Here is a 25,301-nt window from a genome sequence, read left to right as displayed (position 1 = left end):
CCTGCACGGGCACGGTGCAGCTCTCTTGCTCAGGGGTTCGGGGCAGGGGCTTGGCTGAGGCCACTCCTGCCTGGGCCTGTGACTTCGACCTCCTCTTCTTCCGTTTTTTCCGGGCTTTGCTGTGACGCTTTCCCTTCCGGCACACGCGGGCCATTTTACCTTCGGTGGTGTGGGCCACATTGTTGGGGATTTGATCAAGACTCTCAGACTGGCTGTCAAAACAGGGGCAGATCCACATTTGGAGTGCAGGAAAGCGAGCAGAGGGAATGTTCAGGGAACTGTCTGTGGAGTCAGAGAGACTCTGAGTGCAAACCGCAGCTCTGTCATTCCCGGTCACACATGCTTAATGACAGGGGACGCATGTGAGAAACGCGGTGTTAGGTGAGTGAGTGTGTGTGAGCACCACGTAGTATACCGGCACAAACCTGGACAGCTGTTTATTACTAGGCGCTGTGGGCCTATGGGACCACTAACGTGTACGTGGCCCACTGTTGACCACAATGTCACCATGTGGTACCTCTTACTTAGACAGTGTGGGCAAGTTCCTAAGCCCCAAGGAATACCAAGTTTTCTCACTTATGAAATGAGCACAGGGTTTCCTGCCGCGTGGGGTGGAGATGGGGTTTAAATGAGAACAGCTCGTAAGTCTTAGTGCCTGGCTCCTCAGCAGGCGGCCCCATAAGCTTGCTGCTGCGGGCTGGGGCAGACCCTCCGCCCTTCTCGAGGCCAGCTCTCGTGCTGCTCCTGGGGTGCAGTGACCCGAGAGGGCCATTCTTGGGCAGGCATCTTAGCTCTGACAGGTCAGAGTGGCTTTGCTTCTGTCATCTCTACCCTCTGCTCTCGGAGATACCTAGTTGCCATGGGAACACGAGAAGCTGCCAAATGGACGCCCTTTCTGGCTGGTGCAGCCACCAAGGACCTGCCAGGCCCCCACCCCGGTCAGGTATTAAAGGAACTCGTTTCAGGAAAGGGTCTGAAAGGGCCGTTGAGAAGCAGCTGGGCGCAGTGGCCACAGCCTCAGCCACAGTCCTTCTGCATGGCTTTCTACCCCACAATTGCCTCCTGGTGTGATGGGAGCCTGCAAGCTTCTCAGGCAGCCAAAAGAAGAGAGTTCATCAGAAACCCCATTCTCTGGGCCAAAAGGTGCCCAAGGCAACATACGGGATCCCTAAACCCTAAGGAGGACAGCAGCCTCCACCCGGACCCCTTTCCAGCACTAGCAGTTTCCAAATGCCAATGACCAAAGTCCTGGTGGAAGGAGGGCCCATGTCTGGGATAGACTCTGATCAAATCTCATCTTTGGAAGGGGGAGCCAGGGGACAGACTGATCTTGGCCTAGTTCCCATCCATGGGCCAGGGCTGGAATAAGACCCCTGGGGTGTCTCCCCTATGGGATGGTCAGAGTGGCCCCTCTGGACTGTGCCCATGGCTATTCACCAGTGGGAAGCTGCTGTTCCGGGCACCCTCCCGGCTGATGGGAAAGCAGGGGTGTATCAAGGACTCGGAGGAGAATAAAAATAAAATGTCAAGTTGACGGGAGCCAGGGGCAGCTTCTGCAGAGCTGACTTGGCCGAGAGAAGCTGGGCCAGGAAAGCTGGGCGGCCGCCAGGAGCAGAACCCAGGTGCTGAAGCAGGGAGCCAGGGGCCTGGTGAGTGAGAGTGGCCTGGGCAGGCAGCTGGCAGGTGGGCCTGGTGTCACATCCCTCCTGGCCAGCTCTAGCAGCGTGCTTTCTTACCTGTACTGCCGGGACCCTGCGATGAAAATGCGCTCGGAAAAGGTGGGGCTGAACTCTTGGCTATTCTCACCTTCAAGTCAAGGAAAAGGGGTCAGATTAGCAGGGGGAGAAAACGAAGGCAAGCTGAGCATTTAGGAGTGAGCCTCTTACAGACTGGCCCTAATGGCCGCTCGTCCCTTCTCTGTCAAGTCCTCTGTCTAGTGGCTCACCTCCCGGTCACCACCTTATCTCTACTGGGGGTCTCCCGGTCCCCAGCTTACTAGTCGAGAGGGGACTGTCTGTAAGATGGGGATCATAGGGAACCTGCTGCCGCCTCACTTACAGTGAGGCTTCTTAGAACATTCCACACAGCACAGGGCACAGCCACCCCTTAGGTTTACGGGTATGTGTTTATGTGTGCATTCATTTCATTTTCATTTTCTCATTTCTTCTCAAAAGCCAACTGGAAGGCTTGGGGAGGTGAAGCAGAGGGTGGATACGTGGAGAGAAATGCCACCACGCCACAGACTATGAGGCTCTCCAGGTGCTAGCCCAGGACACCTCCTGGGCTGGAAGGTGGTGCTGAGGACCATGGAAGACTGGTGCTTCCCAGCCTCCTGGGAGTTCTTGTTCCCAGGCAACCATCAATATCATCTCAAGGCAACAGGAATAGAAGTGGAAAGGGCCAGACTTGGCCCCACCTGCAGAGGCTGGCTGCCCAGAGACTGGCCCAGCAGGCCCAAGAGCAGGGTGCTTATTTTGGGGGCAGAGGGTGGGGGTGGGTGGAGCCATCCCAAAATAAGTGAAAGGTACGTAGAGAGGGGTTTCCTAGGAGAGCTGGACTTTCCTGTCCGGGCCCCTGCAGATGCTACTGGTCAACGTTACAGCAAAAGGTTAAGGGCCAGCTTGATGTTTCTGCGGAGGGAGTCATAAGCATTCCTGCCTCTCGGCTGTTCCCCGGTCAGGTCACAAGGGCGCAGCCTCCATTCGCTAGGTCCTCCATGGTCCACCCTAGCACTGTTACAGCTCCCATTTATTTATTCTGGGCTAGACCTCCAAACGGGTGGGTCTGGTGAGAATCTTACAGAGTGCTCACTCTGACCTTGCTCTTCCACGGGGACTGCAAGGCTGGCCTCTCACGCCCGCCCAGCCACCCATCTGCAAGCCCACTCACTGTGCTCAGAGCAGCCCCAGATCCTTACATTCAGCCTGGGCGATGATGGAGATGGCGGGCGGCCCGCCCTCGGAACCTTCCTTGGCTGTGCCTTTGGTAATCACGTCGTTCAGGATCTCCCACTTCCCGCAGAACACGGGGCTCTTCTCCACGGCCTCAAGCTTGTAGACGCAGCTCTGCTTCTTCCCCACTGATGGTGTCTTCTCTTTGGCTTTGGCGAGCTCCTTCTGTTGCCCAACCGCTGAGCCAGGAGAGCCTGGGCAGGCCACTTCCATCACTGCCATCTCCCAGGCTCGTGCTCACCTTGAGGGCCAAACACAGAGCAGTCACTCCAGAGCCCAGAGCCCACAGAGAGGTCAGGCACAGGTTGGAGGGGAAACACGTGCGTGTGTGCGCATGTGTGTGTGTGTGAGTGTGTGTGAGAGCGTGAGCATGTGTATGAGCGTGTGTGTGTGTGTGTGTGTGTGTGTGTGAGAGTGTGTGTGTGAGTGTGTGTCTGTGTGTGTGTGTGAGTGTGTATATGAGTGTATGTGAGTGTGTGTGTGTGTGTGTGTGTGTGTGTGTGTGAGAGAGAGAGAGAGAGAGAGAGAGAGAGAGAGAGAGACTCACGGGGGTGGGGGTGGGGGGGTCATTTTCTTCAGTGCTGTAGCCACCGGCAAAACGCGCATGCTCCAGTTAAAAACCCCACTCCCACGCTCGTGCGATCGGGCTCCCACAAGTCAAATGCTTGTAAGTAAAGGTTGTGAGCTTGGCTTCATTATTACTCGGCGTGTTTGGAGAATGGGTCCAGTTGACATAAAGAGCCAAGAACCTTCTAGTGTACCCCCTATACACACACACACACACACACACACACACACACACACTGCACATATATAGACAAAGGCTAAACATTCAATATACAAAAATAAATAATTTTATTATTATTATACTGTTTTAGGTTTTTTGAGACAGGGTTTCTCTGTGTTGCCCTGTCTGTCCTGGAACTCTCTCTGTAGACCAGGCTAGGCTTGAACTCACAGAGATCTGCCTGCCTCTGCCTCCTGAGTGCTGGGATTAAAGGTGTGTACCACCACTGCCACCACTGGCCTAAAAATAATTTTTAGGGGGGCTGGAGAGATGGCTCAGCGGTTAGGAGCATTGGCTCCTCTTCCAGAGGTCCTGAGTTCAATTCCCAGCAACCACATGGTGGCTCACAACCATCTGTAATGAGATCTAGTGCCCTCTTCTGGCCTGCAGGCAAACACGCAGCCAGAACACTATATACACAATAAATAAATAAATATTTTTTTAAAAAAAATTTTTAAAAAAGAGGGTAGTGAGGTAAATATTATCAAAATACATTATACACATGTACAAAATCATTAAAGAGCAAATAAAAAAATGTATTAAAGAAGAGTCTACTTTTCCCCTGCAGACAGCTACAACAGGGAATTGGAACTCGATTTTTCTTGCCTCTACAATGACTAAACCTCTTTCTGTTGTTTGGAAAACTTAGTTTCCTCAGGACAGGGTGATAAATCTCCTCTACCCATCACCTCACAGACCCCAGGGACGCCTTGCCCTCACAGGGCACTAGAGTGGCTTTTTTCCAGTGGAGAAAATCAAGGTTTGGTTTTGTTCGCAGAAGGCATAGATATATACAGTCCATGCCATTTAATGGTGGGGATACAGTTTGAGGAGTGTGTCTCCAGGAGATTTTAGCACTGTGTGAGTGCCACAGAGTGCACTATGACATCATCAGGGGTGACAGAGTCTTGTGGAGCCAGTGCTACCCGCAGTCCCATTGTGGTCAAAACACTGTCATGAAATGCATGGCCCTGTAGGAATACGTGTGCGCATAACTGTTACAAAGCCTACTATTCAGCCTAAAAATGGGGCTCAACACTTGGCTCCTTTCCAATGACGCAACTGGCTGTGGCTCTCTAGAAGGTTCTCAAAAATGGCTTCCTCCTCAAATGTCCAAACTCATTTGCTGAAAACTTCTAGGTAATTCTTTTCCCCCAGGCAACATTAGGAGTAGCATTTATATTGGAGACTTTAATACTAACCAATGTCTGGGCACATAGCATGAAATACCACCTCTCTCTGGGGTCCACGTGGACTACCCCGAGCCTTCCCAAGGAAGCGGAACAGAAAGCAGCCATCCACTGCTGTCAACTCGTGCCCACAGCATGGACATTAGAACTATCGTGAGAGAAAGAGTGGCCGGCTGAGCTCATCAACACTGCGATACTTTTGTCCCCCAAGATCAGCTCTTTGTACAACCCCGGCTCTCCTGGAACTCACTCTGCAGACCAGGCTGTCCTCAAACTCAAAGATCTGCCTGCCTCTGCCTGCCTGCCTCCCGAGTGCTGGGATTAAAAGTGCGCACCACTACGCCCAGCTAGAATTATTGGAATACTTTTTAATACTTTTTAAGGATATTTTTGTGTGCTGCTGGGGATTGAGCCCAGGATGTCCAGCATGTCAGATGTGTGTTCCACCACTGAACCACACCCCTAGCCAAACAAACAAACAAACCAACAAACAAACCAACCAACCAACCAACCAACCAAAAGTCTATGGGGAGCTCTGACTCCTAATAAAAGCCTCCAGATAGGCTATTATTGTAATTTTTGCCATTTTTCTACATACATCCCCAAATCCCTCAACCTTCCAAAAACCAACTTAAAGCCTACAATAAAGCCACCTTTCTTAGCCTTTTTGCCAGAGAAAATGCAGTTTAAAAATCAACTAGAAAACTCCCCAAATCTAACAGAAGTAGATGTATGCTTAAACGGACCTCAGGGTTACTTCAATCTCCTTATTTTCTTGTGAAAAACCTGAAGCCTACCCAAGTGGATCCCTGTGTGGCAAAGCTGGGCAGGCTTCAGACCCTAGGCTCTTCAGGCAGACATGAAAGCAAATTCCTGGTCCTCTGTGGTTGGAAGGCTCCTCAGAGCAGAGGGTGACCCTGTGCATGGCTGCATCTTAGTATAGAGAACAGCAAGACAAAAATCCGATGACTCATGTCGGCTGGACAGGGGCACCAAAGGACCAAAGGTAGACCTTCGGACAGGATGACCTCGAGTATGAGAGAGCTGGGCCAATGAATGAGGAAGATGGCGGGCCCAAGTTACACTCCGCTCAGATAGCGCGCCTCTACCTGGAGTTGAAAGTTCACCTTGAGCTGGAGTTCTTTCAGAGACTGCGGGGCACTCGGCCAACCCAGGACCTTTCTGTCCTCTAGGTGGCTAGCTGGGCAGCGGGCCAGGAGCCATTGCCCCCACCCCACGCACACGCGCCAAACACCAGGCTGCCCTCCCCGGGGAGAAGCTGAGGTTGTGGCCTCCCGTGTGCTCCCCAGTGACTCATCCCCAGCCTAGGAGGCAGAATGACAAGGAGGCCATTGAGAAGCTGACCCGGCAGATGGCTGCTGGACCTGAGACTGGCACAGGGGACACAGGCTGACACCCCCCCCCCCCAGGCAGACAGTTAGAGGCAGCAGCAGCAGCAGCGCAGCTTTCCTGTACCACATGACCATGACTCAGTCCTCACTGGCAGCTCCAGGTTCGCTGGCCTGAGGGCAGCGCTCCCACAAATATGGACAGGGCTGCTTCCTCTCTCCTCCCCCACTTCTCTGTGGGTCTGGTCCATAAAACCGAGTTCAGTGTCCATGTCAGGAGTGCAGCGAGCGAGGTGCTCCTCCCAGCCCTAGGCTTTGGGTGCTGGATCACCCTATCCCCCACCCCCCACCCCGGCCCGAAGCCTGTCCTTTCTCTCTCTCCTGCAGTGTGGGTGGTGGGGGTGGGAGGGTGGGGGCTAAATGAGGCCAAGGCTCTACTTCATCCCTCAACCCAACCTCCTCCTCAGCTCCACCTCAGCCTCCAGTGCATGCGGCGCCTGCTATCTGCATTGTGTGGAAGCCAAGGATGACGGCAAAGGCAAGGGCCACACCCAGGGCCCACACAGAGCACAGGCAGGGGTCACGCAGCACTCTTTCAGGCCTGGTGCATGCGCCAATCTGATCTCCTCTGCCATGCCTCGATGGCGCTGCAGGAATCTAGGGGCAGAAGTGACTGGGGTGCTACCAGATCAACCCCAGGCTCTAACTGTAAGGACAGTTCTTGGTTTGGGCTCCAGGATGTCTGAGAACCACAGGAGCAAGACGCAGTTTGTATTTTCCCAGGGAAGGGGTCATGGCGCTCGCCCTGATGCCCAAGGGTATACCATGGCCCAGGAGGTTGTGCCAGTCTCCCAAGTCAGGCAGGGCCAGGGCTCCATGCCTGATTCTGCCTTTGCCCTCCTCCCACAAAGAGCTCTCCAGGGCAGGAGCTTTCGACCTGGAAGTTTGGAACTGTGAAGGTTACAGTGCCAGATGAGTTCTTAAAATGCACTCATCCTAGATCCACTGAAGAGTCACTGGGCATCGGGCCCAGAATACGCTTTTCTCTTAGTGCTGGAGCCTGAAATCAGGGCCTCACACATGCCAGACAAGTGCTCTACCACTGACGTTCCCAGACCTTTTTAAGGAAACCATTTTTGGGGGCTGCCAAGCCCGAGGACTTGAGTTTGATCCTTGGGACCCACAGAGTAGAGAAAAGAGAACCGACTTCCACAAGCTGCCCTGTGACCTCAACATGGGCACCATGATGTATGCACACACGCACCAAACATAAATAAAAGCAAGGGAAGGGATCATTTTAAGATGGTCAAGGGTCTTGACACTAGCAGTCCTCCTGCCTCAGCTTCCTGAGCAGCTACCAGACACCAACCACGTCTGACTAGACTCTGAACCTTTAAAAAGAATGAATATCTTCGCGCATGTGGGGGAGCCGCCGAGGTCTGAAGAGGCAGTCAGATCTGCTGGTGCTGGGGTCACAGGTGGCTGTCTGTCACCCGACGTGGGAGCTGAGGACAAACTCAGGGACTCTGAAGGAACAACCTATGCCCTCACCTGCCGGGCCACCTCTCCTGCCTCAGCATCTGCACTTTTTATTTTATGTGTATGAATGTCTTGCCGCCATGTGCATGTATGCCTGAGGAGGCCTGAGGAGAGCATCGATTCCCTGGAACTGGAGTTACGGATGGTTGAGCCACCATCAGGCCTCCATTCTCCAGAAGAGCAGTCTGTGCTCTAACCAGTGAACCACCTTCCAGCCTCCTCGACCCTCTACTCCTGACAGGCCTTCTGGTACCAGGTCTGCCATGTGCCCCCTCTTTATACTAATGGTGGCCACTGGGAACATGTGTTCGTTTACATTTAATCACAAGGGAATAAGATGTAAACACATTCCTCGGGTACACAGGTTACCAACTGGAGAGCTCAGAAGGAAAACACTTCAGTTTCTAGGATTCTGGGACAGAAATGAGAGTGAGGCTAAATGAGTCTTTGATTCATGAAAAGGTACAACAGTAATATTTTAAATGTTGGCCTTTAGAGAAAATAGCCTCTCTAAAATGTATCATATTTCACTTCCCTCTTTTAGTGAGTACACTTACCCTGAGAACGCCAGGCTGGGAAACAGAAGCTATGGCCTCTAGATTAAAAAAGAAGAAAAAAAGCAGGAGGGCCATTTTTGTCAAATGAAATCATACCTCACCACCATATGAAAGCTAGACGCCTGCAACCTCAAGGAACCCATATCAGAAACAGCTGCCCGGGCTAAAGGAGGTGGGCAAGAGGCCCACCCACTCAGCCTTCCCCCCACAACTGAGGACCTCTGGAGAACCCCAGGTTGCTAAGAAAAGACTTGGAACCAATGGCCTCTGAGGTTCCTCCTAGTTCCCAGAACAGACCTGGTCAGGATTAATTGTGGGCTGGAGACTCCAATTCAGAATAATAGTGGCTAATATTTACTAAGCACCTAGCATTATTTAACCTTCCTTTGAGTTGTGGATGTGAGAAGTTCCCAGCATGCCTAAAAGGTTACCCAGCTAGAGGTGTGTTGGACTTGGCCCCTGCCTCTGGAGCCTGCACACTGCCCTTGAACGTTTCTCTGACTTCCCTCAGGAAGCCAGAGTCCTGACTTTCAGGATCCTCTGAGTAGACAGAGGTAGAGATCACAAACTCCACAGCTGGTCTGGCCAACAGACGAGGCCAAGTGCATGTCCGTCCCTTTGCCTTTCACTAGGCTGTGACCCCGAGTCACTGACACTTTTGTGTTTCTGCTTCACATAAACAAGGTGTCCACAGCCTCACCTATGGAATTCCAGATTCACTTCGCCCTCCACAAAAGGGAAATCAAAACCTTGGAGGTCAGCTCACAAACGTCCACTGAAGGGCCTGAGCAAATCTCTCTCAATTTCATCTGGAAATAGGAGCGTGTCCTTCTGTGACTGCCCAGAGGGATAAACTGCAGAAGTAAATGACTCAACTTCCTTAATAAGACACTGGTTGAAACCACTGCCGTCCAATGCTTCCTCTTTGCTGCCTATAGCCGGCCTAGCCAGCAGGCCACACCAGTTAAGCTTCAACCTAACAAAAAGGAGGGACTGTGAAGCAAGGGGGACCCAGGGCATGTGCCAGCAAGAGGGAGCTGCCCTTGCAAACAGCTCTTTGGCCAGTTGTGTCCCTAGGTCCCACACCTGCTCCGTCCTGGCTTCCATTTCTGCCCTGCCCTGGCACCCTGCCAGCCAGAACGGTCCCTTCACTCAAAGGAGTTGGGTAGCCATGGGCAAGTCTGCTCCTCTTTACTCACCCTGTTCCTCCCTCTGTGGGCCACACCTTCTCTATGGAGCTCTTACCCAGATCCGCCCTATCTTTTTCTCCTCAGGGGAACCATTTACAGTGGTCCCCTGCATTCATTCAGCAAGTGTCCACTCAGCTAAGGGGATACAACAGCTGAAACCGCTCACACATGTCTGTGTGGGCACCGGGCCGGGTGCTTTTTCTGCACTGCTGATGCACCTAACAGTTACAAGGTTGCTCTTCTTGTTCCCATTTGGCAGATGAAGAAACTAAGGCTGAGAGGTAAGTCAGCTGCTGGAGCAGATGAGGCTCAATATGGACAACCAGAGAACAGGCCCTGGGCTTAGGACTCAAAAGACGATATTCTTGGCCCACTCCCCTGGCACTCAAGGATCATCAGCTCTTGCTGAATCCAGGAATGGAGAGGTATTAACTGGCTACAAGGCTAGTGCTATTTCTGTTCTGTATTTGGTCTATTTCTCAGCCCTTGAGGGCAAGAAGCTTAAGAATTAAGAATTGGGGAGGGCGTGTCCAGTCGGTAAGTGCTGAAACCGCAACAAATAAGTCAGCCTTCTAGGCAGCTACATGCTGCCAGGTCTTAGAATTTTTAAGTTGATGGGTTTTAATAGGTCCTTTCATTTTCCTTTTAAAAATGTTTAGAAATCTACACGCAACATGTATGTACATAAACAAGAATTCCAAGTAACATATTATCGTTGCTCAAAGAACCACTGAAGGATATGCTTTGGAAAGAAGAAATATAAACCAGAAAAAGGGACATGGAACTAAGAAATAACAGCGGGCACAGGAATCAATGTAATATGTTGGTCAACTTAATTAACAATTTTGTGTAAAAAAATCAGTTCAAGGGGCTGGAGAGATGCTCAGTAGTTAAGAGCACTGCCCACTCTTCCAGGGGACCTGGTGCAGTTCCCAGCACCCACAAAGTAGTTCACAACATCCGTAACTTCAGTTCCAGGGGAGCCAATGCCCTCCTCTCACCTCCGTGGGCACTGGGCACAGATGTAGTGCAAAGACATACACAGGCAAAACACTCACACACAGAGAGGAAAACAGCTCAATCTAAAGAGGAAGAAGAATAAAACTCTGTCTTTGGGGGAAAATTTACTTGTGAAAATGTGTACATTTCATTAAAAATTACAGTTATGAATGTACATTAAAGTTTAAGAATAACTTCCATAAAAACAGATATACCTGCTGGGTAGCGGTGGCGTACACCTTTAATCCCAGCACTTGGGAGGCAGAGGGAGGCGAATCTCTGAGTTCAAGGCCAGCCTGGGCTACAGAGTGAGTTCCAGGACAGCCAGGGATAGAGAGGCTTGGTCTCCACAATAAACAAACAAACAAACAAATAAACAAATACCAACTCCAAAACAAAACACCAAAACCAAAGCAACCAATCAACCAACCAACCAAAAAACCCCGAACCATGTGATTCTCACATCAGATATAGAGCTCAGAGCACACAGCACAGCAGTCTCTCACAGACCCTGTAAAGACTCTGAGAGCCAGTGCCTGGAGACAGAGGAGACTTTTGATGAATAAGGGCTCTGTGATCAGTCCTGTCCTCCTGTAGAGCTGAGAAGGCCCTGGGCATACACAGTGCTTATGCTGGGTGCTCTGCCCTGGGTGCTGGGACGACCCTGGGGAAGACGACACTGTCCTTGGAGGGGCTCACAGTATGCTGGGAAAACAGTTAGGCAGTCAGAAAAGTACACACAACCCAGGAGTTCAAGGACACACAGAGGACATGCCGTGGGGCACACAGGGAAACCCAGAGCAGCTGCGGCAGTCAGGAGAGGCTTCTGTGGGTGAACAAGAATTGCTTAAGGGAAAGGCGATGTGAAAAGTTAAGGAGATGCCAGCTGATAAAACACTCGCTGATGGGCCTTGCCGGAGGACTCGAGTGTGAGCCTCAAAAACTGAGCTGGCTGAGAGATGGCTCAGCAGGTAAAGGTGCCTGCCACTAGGCCAGATGGTAGGAGAGAAATGACTCTACGCTGCCCTCTGACCTCCACACCCACTCTGTGGCCTGAGTAAACAAAAATATAATAAAAAGTAGTAAGTGTGGGTGACTCCTGAGGAACAATATCAGATCTCAGGCCTCCACACAAACATGCACATATATTGTATATTTACGGGCGCGCACACACACACACACACACACACTACTCCAAGTGAGGAGGGCCCAGGAAGATGCAATCCAGAGGTGAGTCTCTGTAGACATCACAAACTCCTTAAGCAGCTGGTGGGTAAGCTGACGTCACAGCCGCAGCAGCCGAGATGGGATGAAGTTCGGAACCAGATCATGAAAATGAAGTTGGTCCTCCTTTACCCCACCGCCCAATTCCCAGGAGAGTGAGGCTATAAACCTCCATTCCCTCTCATTCTTGGGGACAGGGTTCCAGCTGGAGGACTCTGGGAGAGGGCAGACAGTAGCTGCTGGGCAACTATCACTGGTAAAAGTTACAGGGCTCGGGAAGGCTTGCTGAATTCTTTTCCAAGGGACACGGGGCAGGTGACCACTAGCAAGGAGGGCGACGCCTGAAGCTGTACTTGGGTACTCTGGGTGAAACTGAACTGGAAGGATCCTGAACCCGTCTCCTTGGCTAGCTTGATACCTGCTCCCTAGAGGGAGATTTCTTTTGTGCATTTCCCATTAATGAAGATATGAAATGTGAAGGTTCATTAATCATTAAAATTTTACAGATCGATAATATAAAAAAGAAGTCTCACATGCCCACAACGATTCAGCCTTACTGCCAATTCCACAGACAATGGCGGTTTAAGAGAATTTGTGGGCTTGAGCCTATTATAACCCTCCGGTCCCCACCACATGTTTGGCAGCCCTGGCTGGCCCAGGGCCTGAGGAAACACCAACGCCCTCAAGGGCCCTCGGGATCTAAGGGCAGCCACCCGTATCTATTCTATTGGTGTAGGTCTCAGCCACTTCCATCCTGTCCCTGACCTCGGCCCATCCCCACTGGGCTGAGCTCATCGTAAAACGCCATGTCCTTTAGACAACCTCAGGCCGAAAGACATCTGCTCGTTCTGCAGTGCTTACGGGTCCAGTCCCAAGTCTGTGGTCTATAATCTATCTGACCACTGTTTCCCTAAACACGGGGTGTGGCTCTGGCTGCTCCAAACTCTCCCCAACCTTCTAGCTACTGAGCCCAACAGGTCTCCCAGTGGGCCTTCCTGTGTGGGCCACCTGGCACTTCCTGCTTGTCCTGTTCAGACTAAGCTCAGGCCTTCCACTTCCAGGAAGCCGCTGACAAGCCACAGCACCCACCCGTCTCTTTCCTCCCCTTCACTCTGACTTTTAAACACACCCCCATTCACTTTTACTCATCCAATGCCATAGCACAGTCGAAAGTTCCGGAGACAGTAATGCATGATACGAGACGACAGCCACTTTTTATGCAGATATCACATCGAAATACAATCCCGGTATGAAACAAATAGAGATATAAAGAGATGTACAAGTGAAGATATTCACAGTGCTTCTGCAGCAGTAAAAAGCCGGAACAAAATTAATTACGGGGAAATTACTTATTAAATCACAGCACATCCATTAAAATGTTGATAAAAACTAACAATATAAACAAATATCGCTGGAGACAATGTTAAGGAAAAAGTATATAGAATTATATGTAAACTCTGGTCCTGAATAGTATTTACGTGTGTGTGTGTCTTTTTTTTAACTTTATGTGGATGGGTGTTCTGTCTGCATGTGTACCTGCTCACCTTGTTGCATGCCTGGCACTTGGAAATGCCTGAAAAGGGTGCTGGAGCCCCTGGAACTGGCAGTACAGACAGTGGCTAGTCACCACGTGGGTGCTGGGAACCTAAGCCAGGTCCTCTGTTCCGGCGGCCAGTGCTCTTAACCGCCAGCCATCTCCCCAGCCCTTCTATAGCATATCAGCATTTATAAAAACACAGACATGGAGACTCTGCCTTAAAACGAAAAATCCAGACACCGGCAGACAAGACAAAGGTTCTCTTTGCGTTAGACTTATGAATGTCTTAGTTTTTTAAAAAGTATTTTAATAATTTTCTCACATTTTCTTCAGTGAGTTAGTCTGTTTTTATTGACAACAGTCTCAAGTGGTTAAACACAGATACACAGACACACAGACACACACGGCGGTGGTGGTGGCGGCGGCGGCGTGGAGGGGGTGTCCCTTCCCACCCTTCCTGCGTTCTTCTGAGGGGACAGCCATGACCTCCTCTCAGATCTCTCACTGACGTTCCCTGTAGCACATTACTTTCATAATGAAAACAAGCTATAACCAAAAAGGATCTCTTGGCAGGGAACAAGAATTGCAGAGGCATGTCTTCGTGTCTGGGAGTGGGACTTGGTAAATTTAGGGTGACCCCAAACATGCAGACACAAAGGTACACACCAAACCGATGGCCACTCAAAGGGACAGAGGGCTGGAGATGAGAGCGCCTCTCTCCGGGTTTTGGTTTTCATTTCCTTATCTTTTATATTCTCCCTGGGGACTGTGAGTTTTATTAGTTGTGACTCAGAAGTAATGAGATAGTCATTACATAACACACACACACACACACACACACACACACACACACATACACACACTCTCTCTCACATACACACATACACTCTCGCATACACACACTCACATACACACACACTCTCGCATACACACACACTCATATATACACACACACTCGCATATACACACGCGCGCACACACACACACAGTGTAAGGAGATAGCTAACACACACACACACACACACAACACACACACACACACACACCGTGTAAGAAGGAGACAGCTATCACACACACACCCTGCTCATACCTGCAATCACCCAACAAGGAACTTCTTCACTGTTATAGACTATCCACCTACTCCTCTATGGATGAACTCTGTTCCCAAATTTCCCTTAGAAACAGCACCACAAAGAGCCCATCCTTGTTCACATTTTTTGTACGACTGGGAGATAATCCTGAGTGGCTCATTCCCGGGACTGGAATTTCCAGGCGGCCCTCTGTTAGTGGGCTCTCTCTTTTTCTCCTGCCCAGGGTGTCAGGGAAACAGGTGGTTCTCATACATCCTAGTTATTTGCTAAGGGTATTGCCCTTGTCCTCAAGGTGTTTCTAATCCAGCCGGGCAGAAAATGGATAGATGGATTACATGTCCTTTATTCTATATTTATTTAAATGATAGATGAGTCCCAAATTGCTCTTAGATTCAGAAAGGCCTTTGGTGGTAATTTATTCCAACACATTACTTACTAATTAAGGCTAGAGAAGGGCCATTCGCACAAAGAACAGGATGGAGGCTCCAAGTGCAAATCACCGGCCTTCCACATTCTGAGACGTGGGCCTGGGCAAGTCATTTGATCAGAGACTGGTATGTCACCTGTGAAAGAGGCAGCCTCAAACTACAACAGTGTTTCACTGGAGGATTCACTGCAAGAAACAAGGATTAATTTATACAGTTCAGTGCCTGGCATCCGGCTGGTATCCCACTAGTGGGGCTTGCAGAGGGATGAAAGCTGTGACAAAGGAACAGCCTTTGCCCTGACGAGAAATGCAAACTGTTTCAAACGTTCGCCTGTGCGGAGCTAGTGCCCACCTTAGTCTCTGGTCAGCAGCACCAACGTCAGCTGAACATCTCAAACAGATACTCAAGGGAGAAGGAGGAGGAGGACGGGAGGGGGAGGAGGGGGAAGAGGGAGAGGAGGAGGAGGAGGAGGAACACAGGGGCAGAGCCATCAGTAAATACAGGGTGGCTCCAAAGAGCTCTCTGCAACCGGCTGGCAAGGTCTCAGCAGGGAACGGATGAGGAATGGCCTGCTGATACACGATGACCTCGGCAGGAGGGCTAGGATTAGTTGTCTTGCCTATCTTTGGGTATTTTCAACATCTGTTGACATTTGCATACATATAATCATGTTCTGGTCCATGTAAACAGAATATTTTATGTATGTTATGCGAAAGCATTTTAAATGTTCTTTAAATATGCGTGAGGACATTTCCTCTAAGTAGGAATGCTCAGGAAATGGGGGTTGAAGTATACACCATTCAAGTTTCCAAAGATTACAGTGTTACCTACTGCCTCACACTAAGTCACACCACAGCCTCTCCTCCCTTTGTTGTTCTGTTTTGCTTTGCTCATTTTGAAACAAGGTCTTGCCATGTAGCCCAGGCTGGCCTTGAACTCATCATCTTCCCATCTCAGCCTCCTGAGTGCCGGGATTACAAGTATGAGTCACCACACGAGTGTCAAACCAGTTTTTTTGATAAATCAAAATGTACTTCAGGATCTTGCCAGTCGAGGTCATCATTATAAGTAACAATTCTGTTGCGAACTGTGAAACCTCCCTCCCTCCCCCACCCCAACCTTATGGACTGATTTATATCAAGGAGCTGTTCCCTAGGCATGGCCAATCCTGTGGAAATACAACCATTACCCTCCTTTCTGGGTTTATGTATGTGAGTTTCCCGGGTGGGCCTGGTTTCAGGCCTTAGTGGACAAGAGAAAGCCAGGTTCAGTGTCCCTGTGAGGGAGGAGGCTTCAAGCTCACTGTAGTCACTGGTGGCTGGTTCTGAAATTGAGGAACTGATTTGAGGAACTTCAGAATAAACAAGAAACCCAAACAACTTGGCTTTCTGCAGAAGACTCCAACATAGGGGGATGGGGTGTGCTGAAGAGACACACGGCTTGTTCTGTGGAGCCCTGACCATGACCTACTTTTAAATGCTGTCCTACACACTCTTTGACACACTACCCCAAGTGATCAGCTGAAGACACGAGTGGTGGGTGACATGTCCACTTACACTCAGGGGTCACACTTTTGCTCTCTCCTGAGGTGGGGGATGTGGGAGATGAGAGGAATGTTCTCGAGCACCTCAGATTGGTTCCTTGGTGAAGTGGGGGAAACGGGGCAGAGCCCTAAGGCTCTCTTACTCTTACTCAGACCAACAGGGCCTGACAGGAAGATAGACTGGCACCCTGCACTTCTGCTGGATGACAAATACCTACTCTACCCAGTGGGTACCATTTTCCAAGTGCTGGACTAGCAAGCGGGAATACAATGGCGACCAAGCCAAACAGGACCTCTCCTTGTTCATGACCCTGAAAGATCATCCTGGATTGCTGACCCTAGCTGTCAAAAGGCTTTTGTCGTGGGCCAGGCCTTGAACCGTCTGCATGTGATTTGGGCCTACATGGCACCCAGCACTGTGTGTTCTGTCCCACATGTCTTTTGGTGCATCCACCTTCCCTCCAGGGTGAGTTCTTGGACGGAAGTGCCCTGGTTCCACTTGTTTTTAACAACAGATGCTCAATGGTCTATAATGCAATAAAGCCATCATACGATGAAACACTGTAAAGTCAGATGCATGGGCTGTGTGTAACATCACAGCTTACTGAACACGACAGATGAACAACACAGACTCTGTAGTATTGGCTATGCTCCCTCGTGGCAGTGAGGCTGACAGAGAGCTATGACCCATAGCCAGTACCCATCATCACCATGGTCTTGTTATTACTAGCTCAGGAAGAGATCAGATTAAAAGTTTGGAGGCTTTTCGAGTGAATGCCTATTGCTTCTGCATCCTAAGGTCAAGAAACTGTTAAGTTGGATCATCATCTGTGAGATGTCCATGTGTTCTACCTACCAGAGATTGACAGTTAACTCTCTTTACAAGCATTCCTGGAGTGAAATAATAGCCAGGTGTGGTAGCACATGCCTGTAATCCCAGCATTCAAGAGGCAGAGGCAGGAGGATCACTGCAAGTTCAGCCTGGTCTACACAGTGAATCACAGGTTAGCCAGGGCTAAAAGACAAAAAAGGAAGCAAAAAGGGCCAGCAGGATGGTTCAGCAGGTAAAGGCACTTGCCATACAAATCTGGTGACCTGAGTTTGATCCTTGAATCCAGGTAACGGGGAAAGACAGAATCAACTTCACAAGGCTGTCCTCTGACCTCCACGTGGGCACTGTGGCACACATACCCCATCCTCTTACATACATAGAGATACACACATAAGTAAAATTTAAAAAATAAAAATAAAATGACAAAAGAGATGAAGGCCACAGACTCTGAGAGCCTGCCTGGGTTAGCACATGTGTTCACACCGATCACTGGCGAGCTCCAGGGGACCGTGCCTGGCGGCTGCAGAAGAACATCACATCAGTGACTGGATTCTGACTGCGTCCCGGTGTAAAAAAAAAAAGTCTGCAAGCTAGATGCAGAAACCGTCATCAACCTCTTCCCTAAATACTGACCTGGTGACCCATTTATTTATGACTGACTGAGAAGATGAGCCCTCTGGCCCTCCGATTCACACAATATTCACCTGAACTGACCTGCATGTGTGCCCTACACAGGGGATGGATGGTACACAGACACCTCGCTCTTACATTTCTATCTATAAAGCTATCCCTGCCTCTCAAACCACAGCACAAAACAGGTGAGATTTATGGGCTTGGGGAGCTGTTCCCCACCTTAACTCCCCCAGGCAAAGCACTCCGGGTATTATCTTAACTGGCAATCACACCCTCCTTTGGGGTGGGTAACTCCTCTTCCCTTCTAAGCCTCCCAGCTATTCCTAATACCAACCAGAAGAGTACTAGTCAGTAAAGGGAAAGAACAGCCAGGGTCGCCAGAGGATCAGCTAGAAGAGCTCTTTGCACGTACAGTGGGCCACTTCCCAGATATGACGTCATGCTTTGCCCTCAGAGGCCTCTCATGGAGAGGAGCCAGACAGGTCCGGCTGGGGTGACACCAGCTACTCAGGCTCTCCTGGCCACCTGTAAGCTGTGGGCAACATGCCACCTCTTTGGAGAAGAAAGACACAAATGCTGCTTGGTGCCCAGTGGCTTTGGAACCTCACAATCAATCATCAATCGTCACCCAAGGCCCACGTTAGGTAAGACACTGCTTGGGGACAGAAGAAAGTGCCTTAAAGGTGGAGACAACCTTTGAGACTTCCTGGTAACCCTGCCTAGATTGTATTTTCTTATCAACCCTGGCCTCCTTTTGACCACATCAACCTAATGGTAGAGGAGAGAGTCAAATAAACAGCTTTCTGTTTACCTTTTCTCAGAAGCAGAGCAGAAGCCACACAGGTTCCACCCTCCCCAGGCCCGAAAAGCTTGCAGGAGCCTGAGAGTGATGGAGGTCCTGTGGGGGAACAGAGGAGCTGTCTATCACAATTCAAGCCCTACACTAGGGGTAACTCCTGGGTCCAGCGGCAACAAGGCAGTGCAGAGCTGAATTTCTGCCACCAAGCAGCTGGGCAGCCTTCGCCAACCTTTTTGCAGACAAGGGGACAAATACTAATGAATATCTGGCTCCCTCCCCTCATGTGTACAGATATGTGTGGACACCAGAGGGTGACTGTCAGGTGTTTTCCTCAATGGCTCTCCACCTTATTTTTTTTTTTTTCTCTCACTGAAATTGGAGCTCACTGATTGGCTAGACTAGCTGGCCAGCGAGCTTCCAGGGACCCCCAGGACCCTCCGGTCTTTACTCCCCAGCCCCAGCACTGGGATCACAGGGACACAAAGATGCACCTGGCTTGTTAGGTAGGCGCTGAGTTCTGAACTCAGGAGGACTCTGCGACAGGGAACCAGAACACTTGCAAGGGATTATCAGTTCTACTGAGGCCCTGAACAGTCAAGTCCACCTTGTGGATGGTCCTGGACACACGCTCTAACACTCAGGGTCCTAGTCAAGGACACATTGTGAAAGACCCTCTATCTATGGACACTAATCATGGATGGCTCTCTGGAATGAGAGTCAGCAGAAGTTGCGACCACTGGAAAATGGGAGGGGAGGCCGGCTCAGGCCTTCCCCCAATGCTTTTTTCTGGGCCCAAATGCTGACTGACCTGCTAAGTGGAGAGAACTAAGGTGATGAGTTTGAGGTCCCCCAAGTTCCCCGAAACCCAGAGAGCCATAGGCCTTCCTTTCCAACCCCTGGAGCTCTTGTGAGCCTCCAACTCAGGTGGCTAGAAGGAAGGCAGAGGTGAGAGGGTTCCCCCCAAATCTCTCATCTCCAAGTACAATGTGTATCTCTCTCTAGCTCTCTGCCAAGGGATTTCCCAGCTCCCCAGGGCCAAAGCTCCACTCCTGCCGCTGCGCAGAACTGTCACTGGAAGTGGGCCATTTTCCACCCTCAAGGTGGCTGGACTCAGGAGTGGTGACACTGCTGACCTGGGCTCTGTGCCCTGCCCACATGACCCACCAGGGGATGGGTCTGTCAGTCAGCAAGCGTCAGGAGCCTCCCATCTGCTTCCTGCTCCTGAATCTTAGCCCTTGGGCTGGAATGAGGGTGATCTTTGGCCGAGGGCTTTTCAACAAGGTCTGCTCGGGACTTCCTCTGCAACTGGGCCGGGGAACAAACGGCCCGTTACCTACACCCCTGCGCCTCTGACTCACCTTCCAGAGAAAGTACTCCCCTCACCTAAACAAAGCTGCCTGAAAAGTGACTAAGGCGGTGGGGCTGGCCAGTGACTGAGCAGGGTCCAAGACGCTCTGCCTTCACCTCCACCTCCAGCCGGGAAGGCAAATGCCACCCCTGGCCGCGGCTGCTTTCATTTTCACCTGAGCAAGCTCCTCACGAGGCTTGACATCCGGTGATTTCGTTTTTCTAAAAACTAGGTTTGCTTTAGAAATGACTCTTCGCCTCTCAAGCCAGCTTCCCCGGGAGAAAACAAATGCTGTTTAGAAAGAATGGCGGGCGGTGTGGTGGGAGTCAGTTTTCTGCTTTGTATTAAGGAGAAAGGAATTTAATCCCCGCCCCCAACCCATGATAGCTGAAGCAGAACCTGCAAATCCTTGACTGTAAATCCAGGGCCCCCAGACCTGGTTATGGAGATAAGGCAGTTTTAAGGGAGAAGAGTTAGGGTGCCATGTCCTGATGGAAACCATACCCCCTGCAAACAAATGTAGCCTCCTTGTCCCCCAAACAAAGAACAAGTCCTCAGTGGCTTCTATTCTGAGTACTCTCTTTCTCACCCCAGTTAATGCTGGGACCCACTAAACCACATGGAGGATGGGGAAGCGGGGAAGCGGGGAGGGGGTGAAGAACTCCCAGACAGACCCCGTTCTGTTTGCAGCAGAGTCCTGGGAGACACGCAGGTAAGCCCTATTTAGGACTACGCACTCTGACTGGACAGAGGCTAAGTCTTTTTAGGCTTATCTGAAGTACAGGGAGGGAATCCGGGACTGGCCAGATGGCTCAGTGAGTAGACATGCTCGCAGCCCAGCCTGAAGACCCGACTTTGCTCTCTGGAACCCACAGGATGGAAGGAGACAAGTGACTCCTGCACACTGTCCCCTGACCTCCACACGTGTGCACACACAATGAACAAATACAATAGTGTGCTTTGTTTTAAGACTGGGAAGATGGGACAGCTAACCCATCCAGGCTAGGGAAGCAGTCCTTGGAGGGCCTGCTGAAAAAAAACGACTGACCTGTCAGGCACTCCAGTTTTTCTTCACATCATCTTACAGAAGACAGATCTAGTCACAATGTAGTCGTCTGCTGCTGCTGCTGCCACCGCAATGACCAAGAGCAGTGACAGCCACTGTGCCCAGCCCAGCATACAAATCCTCTCCTGTCTTCTACTTGAAACAGCCCCGTGAAACACTTCTGGTCCCATTTGCTAGAGGGCCCACAGACAGACAGACAGGCAGACAGCCACAGGCAGACCAGGCCCTGACCCAGGTCTGTTTGACAACAGAAACCGCCACAGTGGATGTGTGGTGGCACTATGGACAGGCTCTATCCCTGGACAGATCACTTGTGCCTTCTGCCTTAGTTTCTACATCTGTGAAATGAGCATGGGCACACTTGTTCAGACACACTTGTGCAGGCTTTTAATAACGATCAGTATCAACAACCACAAAACAGCGATAACAATTAAGAAGCCCTGGTTTAATGACATTCAGAATTGACTTTTTCGGGAGAGGGGCTTATCATCCTTCAGCAAGTGAGCAGTGTAAAATGATCGAGTGTATGCCAAGGAAAATCGGTTTAGATTCTAACCATGACACCAAATTCCTAAGGGTTATTGTCTGTTTTATTTAGTCCTCATTTTAAAGATCTTTACCTCTATACTGTAAGAAAATAGAAAGGCTGCCTGCAAAGTTATTCCCTATGCACATAATTCCAAAGGATTTCTACCAGGGAGCTCAAGATGAAAGACTCTAATAAAACAGCAAGAGGGGAAGGGGCCTCAATTTAAACATGAGTAAAAGAACTCAGGCCTCTGGGGAAAGCTCCCTTAGTCCTGTCAGTCAGGCAGTTGAGAGAAGCTCAGAACTCAGGCCGCTCCCTCAGCACCCTGCAGAGAAGTGCCACACGTTCTCCTGGGCTGCCTGCCTTCCACTCGGCCTCTCCTGCTCTGCCCCACAGCTGTACCTCTGCAGTCAGCAACACCAAGGGAAGGCAGCGTGCTCACACTTGAAATGCTCACCCTACCCGTGAAGACACGCCACTCCATTCCTTTCCCTTATTCGGGATCCTGGTGTGCAGTGGGCTGACTTATCCCTAGAGCTCCCCAGATGCTCGCTCCATACTGCCCCTCTCCACACCCACTTCATGCTGGTGCCATCAAAAGTGCCCAGAGTGCTCAGATGCCTCCAGTTTAACTGAAATACTAAAATGGGGCAAACAGGAAGCATCAGACACAACTGCGGTAGTGACTTATTAATCATGAAAGCAGAATTTTAGTTGCATTTTAACCTTTTGCCAGGAAAAAAAAAAAAGCATTGAGATGATGGAAGCCATCAGTAGAAATGTCTGCTGCTTGCATGTGAAGCAAGCTAACCTTTCACTTGGATGGAACTTGGTTTTCAGATTTCTTCTTTCTCCCCAGAAAAAAACATCTGTCAAGCCACCCAGGATGAACCTGTTAGTTCTTCCCAGGGCAGAAGCACCTGTTGGGAGAAGTCCATGTGCTGTCCACTGAGACAGGAAAAAAAAAGAAAAAAAAAAAAAAAAAAGGAACCTAAAAGTGACTTCATAGGCCAAGGTGATAACATAAAAGTCTTAAGAGAGGGCAAAATGGCCTAAACAAACAAACACGCCCAGATTTAAGCTTTTATCTACTGTACACCCCTCCAATCTCCTACCAGCCCCTAGCTAGTGATGAACCCTCACACCAAAAAAAAAAAAAAAAAAACCTCCTAACAGTTGCCTAGGGCTGGACAACCAATCAGGGTGAGTCCTGTCCTCTCTCACACAAACACTCCAAGCAGATCACAAAGGAATCAGTGTTCATCAGAACCAAAATGAGGAACCAAAGGTCTATCTGCCGAGGCTGAGGAGAAAACCAGACGTTTTTGTTTAATAGAGGAAGGTTCATTTGGCAGGGCCCTGTGGTGTGCTCCCACAGACTCTAACAGACACCAGAAACCCCTCAGAACTGCTCCTTCTACCCAGGGACAATCGCAAAATGACCTAAAGCCTAGTACTGCTTAATTTCACAAACTGCTGGGATGTATTTCTGAGTATGTACAGCTAGGTACTGATTTCTAAAATTAAAGTCAGACATATTAACTATTATTATGAGATCTTCTGAGAAATTCACCACACTCTTCCAAATAAATCAGGATGTCTTCTTTCTTTCTTTCTTTCCGGTGTTCTGAGACAGGATCTTGCTATGAAGCCCTCACTGCCTCCAAAGTCACAGTAATCCTCCTGCCTTAGCCTCCCGAGTGATGGGATTACAGGTGTGTGCCATCATGCCTAGCTTTCAAGACGTCTTATAGGCCGTTGAAAAAACTCAGAAAGCTGGCATCGATCCAAAGGAATTGCCTTTGACATCACTTCAGACACAAGAGAAAATCCACACACATCATAAGCAAGTCCAGAACCTTCAAAGCCATCCTTTCATGTTAAGAGCAAAAAATATTACCCCAGACCTTCCTCCTTCTTTTCTCTATCATAGTTATCTTATGCAGACTTAATTCAGAGATCTGAGAACTCACCCTTGGTCACAGCTTTGAGGCCTCAGACAAGGTATATGCGCCCTCATCCCCCACACCTAGTTCAGGTGCTTCACTTATCAACTGGATAATACTCTATCCATCTTACCACACCGACCACTCAAAGGGGAAAGTTACTAAGCAAAGTCCCGCATCACTAATGTTAGGATCCTCTCATGGTTCAGAAAGACTATGTTTCTAGCCACAGTGCCAGTGGTCCGAAGTTCACTGGTCACGGTGCCACTCTCGTGGTTTAATTTCATTCTTAGAGTCCTTAACCAAGTCATTAGTGTTCATTGTCTCCAATTAACAAAAAAAGTCATTAATACACTGAGTTTTGAAACTTTTCTTCACTCATCCTCTCCTTTACAACCCATGCACTTATCCATCCTTTAGTGCTGAGAGCCATCTTTTAATCTCAACTTAGAGGGGAGGAAAAGGCTTTTTCTTAAGTGAATGAACACGGAGGGGTGGGGGAAGATTTTTTTCTGAAGTTAATAAACACGGAAGAGGCTCCTAAGCAGGTGGGAATCTCTGCCTCCGACAAATGTTTCTTTTTACTTGGTGACAGGTGGCTGCAAGTTGCCAGAGCCACGGTGAGCTTCCAAGATGGGACCAGTACATATAAACAGACACCGAAAGTAGAACCCAGAATCACACAGAAGGGTCAGCTCATCGAAGAGGGAGGATACTGTGGGCGACTAGGACTGCCCTGCTGAGTGTCCAGGGCAGTCTCTGCTCCTGCTCCCAGCACCAGTGACCCCAAGCACTTCATAGCGAAAGACAACACATTTCACGGCTAGGGCGGCGGAGCAATCTCCTTCTCTTGGGGGGGCACCTAGCAGCCGGGGCTGATAGTGGGGCGGATGTTGGGGAAGGGGAAGAAGGCAGTCCCCGCGCGCGATCCGGTCGAGCGTGTGACCCGTGGGTGCGCGGCCTGGAAGCTCCAGGGCGAGCACGGCGTAGCGAGCGTGGCGCTGGTGGCGCGGCGCGTGCGAGCTGTTTAGACCGCAGACACCCGGCCACCCATCCCAGCCAGCCCTCGCGGAGGGCAAGGCCGCAACCCGGCCCCGGCCTCAGAAGCGCCCCGGCCCCGCCCGCTCGAGCCCTCAGCGACCCGCTTTAGGTCTCGGGACTCTGCCCAGTCACCTACCGGCTGAGCGCCGTTCTCCTCAACCCAGCGAGTGTGGCGCTTCGCTGGCCAGCGATCGCTCGGGGCCCCAGCCGCTCCTCCCCGACCACGCCCCCATGTCTAGCCCCGCCCAGGGCCACGCCTCTCCCCGTGGCTGCGATTTTGCGAGCTTCCCGCCTCCTTTCTTTGGCCGCACCGCGACCCTTGGTCCCGCCCACTCCCACAAGTAAGCCAATAAGGCGTCTCCTCCGGCCGGCCTGCCAGCCGCTCTCCAGCAACGATTGGCTATCTCCCAAAATGGATACTGTTTCCGGCCAGGGTTGCTAGAGGCGATGGCTGGGTGGGCCGGCGGGCAGTAGGCGGAGGAGGCCAGGGTGTTGGTGGAACTACACATGCGCTCTCGGCTTCTGGCAAATCTTTTTACGGGTTGCATTCTTTTTGAGGTTACGGGAAGGAAGGGCGACTGTACGCATGCGTGGGCCTTCCCAGCTTCGGCTTTGGTTACCTTGGAGATGGCGAGGTGCTCTCTTTCTCCAAGGTCTTGGATTCCTCTTCCTTTTTACTTGAGGGAGTTGTTGCTTTGTGGGATCCCGGTGGGCCTAGAAAC

The 25,301-nt window shown here is 50.5% G+C and overlaps 1 protein-coding gene across 2 annotated transcripts in view; it reads right to left on the bottom strand.

Moving 5' to 3' along the window:
* Nucleotides 1-24,817, bottom strand: part of Map3k14 (mitogen-activated protein kinase kinase kinase 14) — a 47,991-nt gene extending 23,174 nt beyond the window's left edge. For both annotated transcript variants that reach the window (XM_028882653.2, XM_028882654.2), the window contains exons 1-4: nucleotides 24,716-24,817; nucleotides 2,918-3,192; nucleotides 1,737-1,806; nucleotides 2-212 (exon numbers count right to left, since the gene is read on the bottom strand). In XM_028882653.2, coding sequence (XP_028738486.1) covers nucleotides 2-212; nucleotides 1,737-1,806; nucleotides 2,918-3,173 — 537 coding nt within the window. In that variant the 5' untranslated portion in view covers nucleotides 3,174-3,192; nucleotides 24,716-24,817. The remainder of the gene's footprint in view (nucleotide 1; nucleotides 213-1,736; nucleotides 1,807-2,917; nucleotides 3,193-24,715) is intronic.
* Between the last annotated feature and the right edge of the window lie 484 nt (nucleotides 24,818-25,301).

The sequence above is a fragment of the Peromyscus leucopus genome, chromosome 8b, assembly GCF_004664715.2.
Source record: "Peromyscus leucopus breed LL Stock chromosome 8b, UCI_PerLeu_2.1, whole genome shotgun sequence".
In the NCBI taxonomy this organism is placed as follows: domain Eukaryota; kingdom Metazoa; phylum Chordata; class Mammalia; order Rodentia; family Cricetidae; genus Peromyscus; species Peromyscus leucopus.
The sequence above is the reverse complement of the archived record's forward strand: the minus strand, read 5'-3'. Positions and strand labels throughout refer to the sequence as shown.